General features: G+C 40.2%; 2 protein-coding genes across 2 annotated transcripts in view; both read left to right on the top strand.

The window, feature by feature from the left end:
- Positions 1–224: 224 nt before the first annotated feature.
- On the top strand, positions 225–8,204 carry unc119.2 (unc-119 lipid binding chaperone B homolog 2). Its single transcript, XM_046030547.1, has 5 exons — positions 225–483; positions 2,911–3,024; positions 4,444–4,534; positions 7,332–7,504; positions 7,892–8,204. Exons 1-5 carry the CDS (start codon positions 225–227, stop codon positions 8,023–8,025), a joined length of 771 nt encoding a protein of 256 aa, XP_045886503.1. The 3' UTR covers positions 8,026–8,204.
- A 2,653-nt stretch (positions 8,205–10,857) lies between these two features.
- Positions 10,858–12,915, top strand: part of tspan4b (tetraspanin 4b) — a 12,795-nt gene continuing 10,737 nt past the window's right edge. Inside the window, exon 1 of the mRNA XM_046043091.1 lies at positions 10,858–11,106. The gene's annotated coding sequence lies outside the window, so the exon portion shown is untranslated. The remainder of the gene's footprint in view (positions 11,107–12,915) is intronic.

The following is a 12,915-nucleotide window of genomic DNA, read 5'->3' as shown; positions in this document are numbered from 1 at the left end:
GTCCAGAGAATGTGCTTACAGTTCTTTGACCATTAGGTGATACCATAGCCAGATCTATCTAGGGAATGACTCATATTGCCAAATCCAGTCTGACATAATCAGTTTAGACACCACCAGCCTGAGCTGACCTGTGGATTACATCCTTTGAAGCTGCATTTGCCACACTTTGCAAATACTTGTAACACATTGAGCTTGGTTTAGTCAGGCCATTTGCCGGAAACCAGATGGAGGGCCAAGAAGAAACCACAATTGGAAACAGCGAGCAGTGCCAAACTCAGAATGATGAAAGCACAGGGGAGCAGAAAGAGGGAGGGGGGACAGATGAAGAGATGGGGGTCGATGGAGGCATGGAGGATTGGAACGGATTTGTTTCAGGAGGGACCACATTGCAAGAAGCAGAGGAGGGGGAGGTGGTGGCTGAATGGAGACCTGGTGAACCAGTGACCCCGCAGTATGTCTTACAGCTGAACAGTTACACTAGGGGTGAGTCAGCTTTTGAAAACCAGTTACTGTTCCTCAGAACAAGAAACTGGAAATAAGGAGTCTAGAGGAAGGAAGCTGTGTGTGTGTGTGTGTGTGTGTTACTCTGTGTTTGTGTTACTGTGTGTGCGCATATACAGTGTATGTACTCCTTTGCAGGTGGAGTAGACTTTACAGCTGACTCTTTGTTGAGCACATCAAAAGGAGCATGAAATGTGTTAAGTTCATCTGGTAATAAGGCCTCACACATGATGGGGGAGCTCCTGCTTTTGTAACCTGTGATGTTTTTGATTGCCTGCCACATATCTTTGGTGTTGTGGTGTCTCTCCAGTTTCCGCTTCTCCTCCATGACGCCAGCGTTCAGTCTCACTCTGGTGTTGCTAAATGCTTCCTCGGCACCTGACCAAACTTTTTTGCCTCTTGGCGTCGTCACCACTCCGTTCATCTAGATGTTCTGGTTGGGGAATGGTTTTATTGTCTTAGTGATCACTACATCACATATTTGCTGATGTATGATGTTGTGATAATGTATAATCCTCAAGGTTGATGTGGTTCTCCTGTGATATAATCTGTGCACTCAAACCAGTCCCGTAGAGCGACTGTCCACAATTTGAAAATACTACTGTATATATGTTAGCTCCTTAACATGTTAATCAACATTGTTATTTTCCCACCTATTTACAAAACTGGGGGAGAGTATAATTGTCAGATGAGGAAATATCACATTATATTACTATGCAAATTATTTGGCCTCTCTCCTCTGCTGCCCACTCCAGCCTTCAAAATCTAGGGGTTATATTTGATCCGCATCATTTGACACCCATGTTAGGCAGCTGACTCGATCTTGATTTTTCCATATAAGAAATATTCGTTAACTGAGATCTGTAGTTTCTGACAACTAGAGATGTGAGACCGACAAATAGACGGTCTCACATCACTCCCATGCTGACATCTCTTCTCTGGCTTATAAAGAGCACTTATAGAGCACTGCACACTCAGGCACCTGCATAATGTGGCTGAACTGCTATGCCCTTACTCATCAGCTTGCTCTCTTAGGTCTAATAACCAAAAGTTCTGTTTGTCAATTTGGCGTTTCTGCCCCGGCTCTCACATGGTGAAACCTATCTGTAAGTGTGTTTCCTACCACATCAACATTTTCTGATGTGAAATATGGGGTAGGTTACCACAGGGCTCTGGTCGTTACCCTCTGCTCTTCTCTCTTTATATTTCATGCTGATGATACTCAGCTGCATGTGCCTGTAAAGGCAGAAGATCATTCCTACATTACTAAATTAGAGGCCTGCTTGTCTGCTTTGGAAAACTGGATGTCATGTCATTTCCTACTCCTGTATTCTGAAAATACTGAGATGGTAGTCACTGGCCATTGGAAATGTGATTATATTACACCAATTTTAGCTTCCCTTCTTTGGCTCCCTATCCATGTCAGATCAGTCCTGGAGGTGCTTCTGATGACTTACAAAAATGTAAATGGGTTCGCCTCTTTACGTCTCTCCGCTCTCAGAATACAAGGCATCGGTTCCCAGGCTTTAAAAGTGTGGCTATGTTGGGGACTTTAAATCCAAACTTAAAACTCTATCGAATTTGATAACCTTGAACCTGTTGTTTCTCGTTCTCAATGTCCAGTCCAGGTTTGTCCTGCCTGGCAAGAACCCTGTAAACTTTCTGAAAACCACTATCTCTCCCTGCCTTTCGCTCTCTAGTTTCTTCTCCATGTCCTCTCCTTTCACTCAGGCTTCTCTGTGCTGGACCATCAGCTGTCCTTGGACCTCTCTCTCTCTCCTGACTGTCCATGTCTCTCTCCAGATGTTTTGGATCTGGATCTCTGTCCTCCAGGAGATTCAGCCTCTCCTCTTGCCTCTCTCCCTCCCTCTGTGTCAATGGTGTGCTTGACTTTTGCCTCTTGTGTGTTTGTGTAGTCCGTCTGAGGAGGTCATGTGGCTCAAATTCAGGTCAAAATTATTTGGAGATACCTCAATGTCCTTCTGGATCCATATTCTTCATATATGTTACAATCTATGTGTAACTTTGTCATCACAATGGTCCATATTATAATTTAGTCATGTTGTTCTACTCTGAACACACTTCTGAATTGAAGGTGTAAGGACGCAGGGTGTCGTATGCTGGACAGATTTTGAAGCCCCCTGAGACAAATTTGTGATTTGTGATATCGGGCTTAGTTAATAAAACTGACATTACACCATAGCAGGCATATGCCATGTTAATACAATTTAAAATGAAGTCAATCTTGTATCATTGCTGTAATTAAAGAGACATTAGTAGAAAAGCATATTGGGGCACTCCAACAAATCTCACTTTTTCCAGTTTCTCTCTCCAATTCCATGCCATGTCAAGCATAAAACTCTTCTGAAGAGGTGAATTTTCAGCTGTTGTTGGTTGGATGTGTGGCAGAGTACCTGTGTTCACCAGAGGACAACATCTACAACGTAAACTTCTCTCGCTTCAAAATCAGAGACCTGGGCAGCGGAGCAGTGATCCTTGACTTCAAAAAACACTGTCCAACAGGTACCTTTTCATCTTTGTTTTTACATTTGTTGAGATGCTTAATGTTCTCAGGAAAATGGAAAGTCTTAAGCCATGATAGTAATCCCCAGAGGCTGCATTTGTCCTTACAGCCCACACTGAAATGTAATGGAAGTTATGAACAACATAGGCTGCTAAAAATGTTGATCTTCTATAACAACTTTGCCTGGTTTTTACACAGAACAATCACTGTGATTTTGGATTATTTCAATATACGTGAGTATTGTTGTAAGACTTGACAATATGTTAACCTAAAAGGAAGAAGAGTCGATGACAACTCACCCATTGATGAGCTACAATACCTTGTGAAAAATGTTCAGTTTCTTTCGGTTGGTGGTGCTAGACAAAAGGTCAGAGGATCACCAAAAACACTGATTCTTCCACTAGGGACAATGAATAAAAATATACAAAAAATCCAGGCATTACTATTCAAGATACTTTGTCATGGACTAGATTACTTAAGAGAAGAATTTGACCGAACCTTCCACTAAGCAAAGGTCAAAGGGTCATCGACATTAGAAATCATCCTCTGGTGACAATAATTATTCAGAACCAAATTTGATGGAAATATAACTGACTGTATTTATATATTTATATATATAATATTTTAGTGTTGTGAAGATGGACAGATGTGCCGGGTGCAAAAGTCAGGTTGTTCAAAGGGGTGCTCATTCAATTTTTCTGTCAAGCAGGGCAGTTCTCTTATGCTGTTATCTTTAAATAGACATTGGAATCAATTCATATAGTCAGTAGTAAAGTATACTGCTATGGAGCTATGGACAGTGAGTCCAAACTCTTCCTGAGTGAATGGCAGAGATCAGCCTGTTCTCCAGAATATTCCCATGATAAATGACCTTTGGCCTCTTCCCAGTGGATGTTTCATTGATGGTTCTATAATATCCATGTAGAGTGGAGTCAATGATCAATGAACAAGATCTGTTGTTGCAGGACGGTTTACACATGACTTAAGGCCAATTTATACTTCTCTGTTGAGCTATGCATGTAAACCGTGCATTTAGACTTGGTGTCTGCGTTGCTCTGCAATTACGCCATCAAAAGGTTAGTTAGAGGTGGAGTGTATTTTACATTCTTTGCTGCTGTTTTGAGTTTAGCTACTGTTGTTGTTGGTGTAGGCTACTATAACCATTGGCGAGTGAAACTAAGTGGATCATGTTGGAGTTGGAGCTGATCGATGTTGACCAGCAGTTACTTTTAGTGAAATTACTAAAATGAAGAAACAAAAGAGGTCGTCAGAGGAGATGGTGTGTATGACCCATGAACCAGTTGAGGCAGAAGAAGAAGGACAAGCTCGAAAATGCATCCAGTTCATAGTAGTTTTTCCCAACACCTCTAGTTTTATCTTTTAATGTCTTCTCTCTTCCTCTCCTTACTTTTCTCCAGAAATTCAAGACGTCATTGAACTTGATACAAGCAGATTCATCCGGTATTACTTCTCCCCTGCATTCCTGGCCCTCAGAGAGATAGGCGCTACGTAAGTCAGAGATATTTCCTTCTGTTGGATTGACTGGTTGGATGTATCGAGTGCAGGGACATACCATGATCTAAAACCAAGAAAGAATTTGTTTGGTCCACATGAGAAGTAGTTTGGGGTGGATGGATGGGACAACAAAACTTTGGACTTCAACACCAGAAACTGGTGTTCATTTCCTGTTTCAGACTGACCGCGATCATTCCCTAACCTTAACCATATGTTTGTTATTGTAACCAAGATAGTCCATCCATCCATCCATCCATCGTCAACCGCTATCCTGTGTACAGGGTCGCGGGGGGCTGGAGCCAATCCCAGTTGACATTGGGCGAAAGGCAGGGTACACCCTGGACAGGTCGCCAGTACCAAGATAATTATAATTTTATTATTATTATTATTGAAAATTTCACACACAGATAACAAAAACATTAAGGAAATCTTAAAAGAAAAAAAATACATGTGAGGGTGTGGTAGAAGCCTTCAATGGCTTATATGAATAACCATACCCAGATACAATACAAAATCACAAATACATTTTAAATATTAGTAATAGTAAACATTACAAGTAATAATAAATATGAAGTAGAAAGAATACAGAAAAACACAGAGAAGCAGGAGTAATTTTCTAATGTATAGAATGAACCGCTGTTTTAGTAACCATTTTACTTTCAACTCAAATGTTTTTTGACAGCAGGGCATTCTAGTCTCTTTTTGTACCCAGAGAAATCCATTAAATGCACATTTTCATTCCACAAGATAACTCCACAATGTTTAATACAGAGGACGATGAAGATTCTTAGCTTGTCTAGTTGTATAATTATAGAACTGTGGATTATTTACAAAATAATATCTAAAACTATGAGGTAAATCTGTATTCATGGATCTCACTTTAGAGACAAATGTACAGGTTTGATGAATGTTGATGTTGAATAAAGGTCCCCTGACATTAACAAAGTAGGCATTTTAACCCTAACCTAGATGTTTTTGTGCCTAAACCTAACCAAACCTTAACTATGATGTTGAAACAGATCTTCAGCAGCAGTAATTTGGAACAGTTTCGTGTTCCAACCAGGTGTGCTGCACTGCCTTTTTAGTTGAAGCAGTGCGGTGTGATTTTTTTTTATTGTTGCTAGGCAACCACCACATCACCTGTCTGAAGCCTAACCATGATTTTGCTGTGAAGTAAACACACATATAGGTACTTTTTGTTTAAAGATATAGGCTACTGTGTGTGTGTGTGTGTGTGTGCGGCCTATATCTTATACTGTATATCTTATCTATCAATCAATGGACAGGTGGGCTTGCTCTGGCTCTGAATGAGGGTGAGAGGCTGCTCTCATACAGTAGCCTAACAAAGGAAAATGGAGATACATGTGACCAAAAGAAAGTGGAGAAATCACAGGGAGTTATGTTACCACAGCTGGTCCAGGAGCTTCGCCTGGATGATGTCAGTTCAAGGCTTGTTTTAGGATGAGTCGGGGGCAGTTTAACAAAGCTGAAAGTGTATGCTACCAGTTAACTATCAGTACAGTTTAAATGAATGAAAATAACTTAATTGAAATCTCAAGTACCACACTAATTTCCCTCCAAGCCTGATGTCCTGTTCAAATCATGGTAACAACAGTTGGTAAAAACATACAGCTCCGGGTATCGAGCAACAGCCACCACCATTTTGTCCTCCATGATTGTTATTTCTAAGCAGCTGCAAACTTCGTCGCCACCTCTCAACTCATCGTTTGATTGGACAATGGGAATGAAACGCCAATAATGTCGGAAGATTTTCTGTTGAAGTATCTTCAACTCGAGGCGTTCAGAGCACTTCTGCAAAAACGCAAGGTGCTCCGAGCATCTAAAATGCAAGGCAGACCTGGCGCATTACTAGTACCCAAATGCTTACTGCCTATTCAAAACAATTGGAAAAACAGGCTCTGTCTGAACGGGCCCTTAGAAGGCACAAACAAACGATGCTGGCCTACTAACAGGGGTCAGATCAGAAAACACTTCCATGTAACATTCTAGAGGGCATAGCAATACTACCTATTTTATTTTTTAATTTGGAGGCATTATTTGCTGAAAAGAAATCCTGAAAATCAGTTACACACAGAGTGCAACATTAACTTTTTGTCCACAAGCCAATGAATAGTGAATGCTCAAAGCGTACCAGCCACTCAATAGAATACCACTGTTTTTGGGTTGGTGAGTGAAGTAAATCTACCATCCATTTGCATATTTTCCCAGAATTTGGCTGGACACATGGTGTAAAATTATCACACATTTGAGCTATTTAGACTTTTAGAGATTTAGTAAGTCTTAAAATTTAAAAAACAATAAATGCTTTGTCTATACGTTTTTGGGACAGAGCTCAGTAAAACTCAACATTTACTTGGGACTGAAACAGGACTGAAAGCAGTTAGAATTTTCAGCAAATGTCGCAGGAATGTGTGGGAAGGGAAAAAATCATTTTTACTGAGCAACTGTGGAAGAAAGCCTCCTGGATCACCTTTAACATGCATTGAAGTCACATGATTAATAGTTATTTATGTAGGAAATGTATTTCTGTCACTCATGTTTTATTATTTTGAAATGTATTTAGTCTTTTGTTGTCCAACAGCTTTACAGACATGCATTCTTACCGAAATCTGAGACTTTGTTTTGTCATAGACACAGATATGGTTGGACTTGCTGTCCATGTGTCTAGGTCCATTAAATGTTATGACTGTGGGACTCAAATAATTACTCTAGTAAGGAAGATGTTTTCTTAGGAGGGTCACTGTGAGCTGATCCGCCGCCTGTCTCTCAGGTTGGAGTTCACAGTGGGCAGCAAGTCACTGAGCCGCTTCCGTCTGATCGAGAGGCATTTTTTCAGGAACCTCCTGCTTAAAACCTTTGACTTTGAGATTGGCTTCTGCATCCCACACAGCAGAAACACCTGTGAGCACATCTACTGCTTACCTGACCTGGACCCAGAAGCAGGTATGATTAAATGACTACTACACAAACACACACAGACCCTTTCTTTCAACACTAATGCGAATAAATATGAAGATCTTGTTTGTCAAGCAAAGCCTGTCCCATATTAGTGGGGTAGTTACTTTTAATACCAAACATTAATATTTTGTTTGTACCCTTTCTTGACATAGAAAAGCATTACGTCCTCTTGCCGAGAATAATTTAAGATGGTGCTCTCCCAAAATAAACCTAAATATGTTGATGGAACAATAATCACACAGAGTCAAATCAAGTGGAATATTTTGTGATGTTCTGTTTTAGGATTTTTGCATTAGTGTAGAAATAGTCTTCCACCTTACATCTTACAATGTCTAACTCCTGCTGAACATGTTTCTCCTTTCCTCTGCTCAGTTGAAGAAATGATTGCCAACCCGTTTGAGACGCGCTCGGACAGTTTTTACTTTGTCAACAACAAGCTGATTATTCATCACAAAGCGGAGTACTCCTTCTCCCCGCAAAGACAAAGTGACACATCCAGGGAATAGAGAAACTGACAATGAACAGAGTCAGTAAGCCTCTGATGTTGTTGTAAATGATGCTTCAGCTATTATTTATGTTGTTTGGTGGGACCAAATCTTAAGAAACCCATGTGTTTCTGCTGTGGGAAAAACTTGGGAGTGATTAAATATTACAGCTGTATGATGTGCTATGAATACATGCATGTATTCTTCTTGGAGTTGTAAGGAGATGATGATAATAAGTGTGTTGTATCTATCAAAGCAACAAACATTTTCATCCAGCTTTTTCTTTATAAAAAAAGTAAATTAACACTAAACCCACTGTTTAGTAGTCTCACCCTGTAGTGTTCATTGCAACAGCAGTTATTTACCTCTGCCCCCAAAGTACAAACGTCACCTTCCCTTCACTCTGGGCCACACCCTTCCATCAAAAAATATAGAAAGAAAGAAACTCCAGGTATTACATACACCCACAAATCACAGAACTCTGTCTCTGGATATGAATGTATTTTATAAATATGCCATGGGAGCAAGCAAAAGAAAATCCTTTTTTCACTATCCAGAGATGCTCACAAGTCTTTGAGGTACAGTCCAAGTCAAGTCTCAAGTCACTTGTGGTTATAATGAATGTCGTATAACCTGCTGCGTTTAATCCAGGCTGCTTAGAACACTGCATAGCTATTAGGAAACTGTAACCTGTTTTTCACTTACAGAGCACAACCATGTAGCCTAATGTACAATGCGTCAACAACTAATGACAGCTTATAAACTACTGTAAGTCAACACATCCCCCAGACTCTCAAACCAGTGTAACTAAATAAAACTGTAACGTTACATGATCAGCAATAAACCTGGAACCTGTTTGCAGCTGACGTTAATAATTACCGTGATGGCAGCCAGCGGGACATAAATGATTATGTTAATCGACCACCACAAGTTTGGCAAGTAAACAAACGCTCATTCATCTTTTCATAACGAACTACAGTCAGAGTAAACCTGCCGAAGGTCGTAGCTGAAGCAAGAAGCAAGCTAACGTTGGCCAATGCTGAGCTAAACATATACATATATTTACATACAACATATTTACTAACCTCAGGTTACTAACCTATGTGCGTTCAGCCCTTCTTATGTTTGGGTCTCGTTGTATGAAGTTTTAAAGCCAAAGTTTATGATAAATGGCTCAGCAGCTGCGGTGTTTGTTGTCCTCTCTCACGTGTGGCCGCGCGCAGCAGATGCTACGTGTTATGTAGGCAGGTTATAGGTAACAGAGGGAGGGAATAACAGCGAGCTCATCAGACGTTTCCTAAAATAAACATTGTGCACGAGTCCCGCACCTCGAGTCAGAGTCGAGTCTGAAGTCACTCTGTGTGCGACTTAAGTCGCACTCGAGTCCGAGTCTCAAACTTGATTCCCCATCTGTGGCACTATCGCAGTATATGATTGACAGTGGAAAATGATGAACACACTGCTGTAATATGTGCTCTGAAACTAAAGACACTGTACAAAAGTTTAAATTTTAATGTTTTAACCTAAATGTAAGAATCAAGTTTATAAATGTAAAGGTGCAATGTGTAAGTGAGAAAGAAGAGATTTGAATTTAAAACATTCAAAAAATGAACAAACATTATCAACAGAATGTGAAGAAGTAACACTTCTGATGTCACGTTTAAGATGTGTGTGTAACTTATGACCGATAAGTTAGCTGCACGGCTAACTGAGCTAACTTCAGTTAGCAGCAGTATTGACCTGAAATGCTGCCCCCTATTTTTTGGAGTATGAATTCAACAGGTGGAGGTGGTCTCAGTTCTTACACATTGCACCTTTAATAATTCAATAAAATGACACAATGTGCAGGCACATGTAGAAAAGAGAATTACTGTAGAAAAAGAAACAGAAGATTGCTTGTATCAAGAGAATCTGCTGATGTCCGCAGAAAGTTGATTTTGGTTGACAGTGTGAAGTGCCGTACACAATTAAAAAGGTCAAAACTGAGATTTGATGTAAACCTTTTAGGACTCTTCCTTATGCTGCCACAACATTAGCTCTTACAATATTCTTTTTTTTTCTTTGAGAGAGAGGCTACACTGAGACAGGCAAGTCTAGTCTGAGTCTGAGTCTGAGTGCTTTGGGTGGTGGGGCTGTGTTTACCATTCAGCTCAGCAGGAGAAAGGCGTCCCTTTGTGTCATTCGGCTTCATCAATTTGGGGAATTGATGAAGCCGGGAAAAGATGTTGACTACTCATCACCTCTTCACAGGTTATGTTTTAATGCACAGCATAGAGTCACCAAAATACTGAGGAAGTGTTTCAGGAATATGATCTTCATCCAATCTTGTTGCAGATTATTTTCTCCAGAATCATTCTGCACTCATTTCTAGGCAATGATAACATAACTGTGACAAAAATAATATATGTATTCACTGTCATGCTTTTTAATCTCTGCAAGTTGATGTTCATATTGTAGTGAAAGGAACAGAAAGCAGTGTCTGGCTTGAAACATTTCAAACTAAAACAGCTTTGGAAATGGTCAGCAGTAATGTTAAATCCTCCATTTGGTCAGGTGTGTAGTATGTGCACGGACACCTATGTAAGAGAACATCACTGAGACAGAAGGAACAGTCCCAGAATGTCTGGAACAAAGACAAAAAAGTGGGATAAGTGAGCCAGGCTGAGGGGCTGTAGGCTGGAGGAGGGAGGAGTAACAGGGGGAAAATTGGAGGGGGAGGAACACAGAGAGGGACGGGCAACAACACACACATCTGGAAATAACTGAAGGGAGGGGGGGGGGGGGGAGAGAGAGAGAGAAAGAGAGAGAGAGAGAGAGAGAAAGAGAGAGAGAGAGAGAGAGAGAGAGAGAGATTTTAACAAAAGCAACAAAATAAAGGTTTAAAAATTCGGTGATTTCAACATAAAGTTCAGAATCAGAGAAGAAGACAAGTTGATTTTGAAAGCGGCAGACACAGTCCAGCAGTGAACAACAGCACAGAGGAAGAGGAGGAAGGAAAGTGTGGCAGCTTCAGTGACCAGTCCAAAGGAAATCTGAGCAACACAACGAGGTAAAGTTCAAGAGGCTGAAGGAAAGAAGCGTGACAAAGACCAGAGGCTCCAGGTAAAGTCCGTTTGATTTCCAGCTGTAAGTCTCACTAAATCATCAGAAAGGACATTTTAAAGCTGTTTGCTGATTCCGGTGTTTGACTGGCTGCAACATATTCCTTGGTACAATAGCAGACTAATCAAAATATTTTCTATCTTTTATATGCAACTCTGCCATCAGCTTTAGATTTTAGAAACTCACTATTCTGTTTGATTGTAGCACACTTCATTATGGTAATTTTAAAACCCTTTAAAAAACAATGCATCTCATCTTTGACATCGGGACGTTTATAATGTGGCTATTTATGGGTGTGGCAACCATTTTGTCCGAGACCCATATGAGACGTACATTTTCGCCATTTCTGACCTGCGTGTAAAGTTTGATCAAGTCAAAAATGCGATTTATTTGCAGAATAATTTTGCGTTACAGTCTGGCCTCTGCAGCTGCGGCTGCTCGAGCCCTAATAAATGAGACCAACTGGTTGTTGCATGTGTTCTACTGTATCTCCAAAGTGAATGACACACACACCACCTAGAATAGATGTCAGAGGTGACTAACTCATTCATTACAAAAACAGTAATGCCTTTAGTTTTATGAGATATGAGAAGTAGCAATGAAATGCCTGGTCGTGTGAGGGTTACTGGTGTTGATTAATTAGCCTACTGTAGGTCATCTGATCATGTCTGTTCACACAAGAGTATTTATAGATTAATAGAAACATGCACTGTCACGAAAAGGCCAAAAACAAAGCTTTCCCACTGTTTTACTTTTATACAGTGAGTAGTGGAGGCCGGGGATGGTTGTAACATTTTTGGCCTTTCTGGTATGTAGCCAGTGCCTTCAAAATGGGCTACAGTGAGTAGTGGAGGCCGGGGTCAGCTAGAAAATGGCGTAACTGTTCTCTCTACAACACAGACAGAAAATGCATGTTTTAGTCTCTAACACAAGGAGTAAAACATTGCAATTCACCCCATAGTCTGATTAGTTGCAACATACCCTGGGGTGAATTGTAACATTATGTAATAAGAGAAAAACATGATATTGAAAGCTTTTTATTCAACAGACACACTGGAATTCAAATAAAACATATAAATACAGCTAAACATTTTCTTGGAGTAGGCAGTAACATTTTCTTCTTTCTGTAGTTACAGCTATCCCACACTCTTGTAGCCATGAACTAGCTTACCCTACAGCTTACAGGTAAACCATTAGCACAAACAACTTGCATGAAAGATAACAAAGCAGGCAATGCTATAAAAAACAAAGTAAAAAAAATACTTTCTTACCTCCAACATTATTAGTTTTCCTTCTAAAACTGGCTGTGTGCCACAGGGTGCTACTTTATCCCATGTGAAATAAGGACTGAACTGAGTGCAGACTGAATCAGGTGATTTCTAACTTGTTTCTGATCTGAAAAATTGGACATGTTACAACCATCCCCAGTGTCCCCTACAACATCCTTACAGAATCAGAATCAGCTTTATTGCCAGGTACTGTATGTGTACACATACAAGGAAGTTGACATAGGATTGTACATTGCTCATGATGTGCTTACTCATACAATAATACAATAATAAAATCACACACAGGCTACAGTATAGAGAACACATGTATACACACTATAAACAAAAACAATATAGACAGAATGAGACAATGAGCAGAGTGCAAAGGATGTGTGAATTATTATTATTATGTTCATGTTGGAGATGGATGAAATATACAGGTATACATGCATACATGTACACAGTGTGATGGAGCACAGTGCAAGGATGCTGGAATAAGTATGTGCAGGTGTTATTTACTTGAGGTAGGTGGATTTGGTGT

This window comes from Micropterus dolomieu, linkage group LG02 (assembly GCF_021292245.1).
Source record: "Micropterus dolomieu isolate WLL.071019.BEF.003 ecotype Adirondacks linkage group LG02, ASM2129224v1, whole genome shotgun sequence".
Taxonomy (NCBI): Eukaryota; Metazoa; Chordata; class Actinopteri; order Centrarchiformes; family Centrarchidae; genus Micropterus; species Micropterus dolomieu.
Note: the sequence above shows the minus strand (reverse complement) of the source record. Positions and strands in the feature narration are given on the sequence as shown.

Excerpts from the sequence above, each read along its gene's own strand:
- unc119.2 (XM_046030547.1), top strand. The coding sequence starts at position 225 with ATGGAGGGCCAAGAAGAAACCACAATTGGAAACAGCGAGCAGTGCCAA. Across the intron at positions 484-2,910 it reads GCTGAACAGTTACACTAGGG|AGTACCTGTGTTCACCAGAG; the intron begins GTGAGTCAGCTT and ends GATGTGTGGCAG. Across the intron at positions 4,535-7,331 it reads CTCAGAGAGATAGGCGCTAC|GTTGGAGTTCACAGTGGGCA; the intron begins GTAAGTCAGAGA and ends CCTGTCTCTCAG.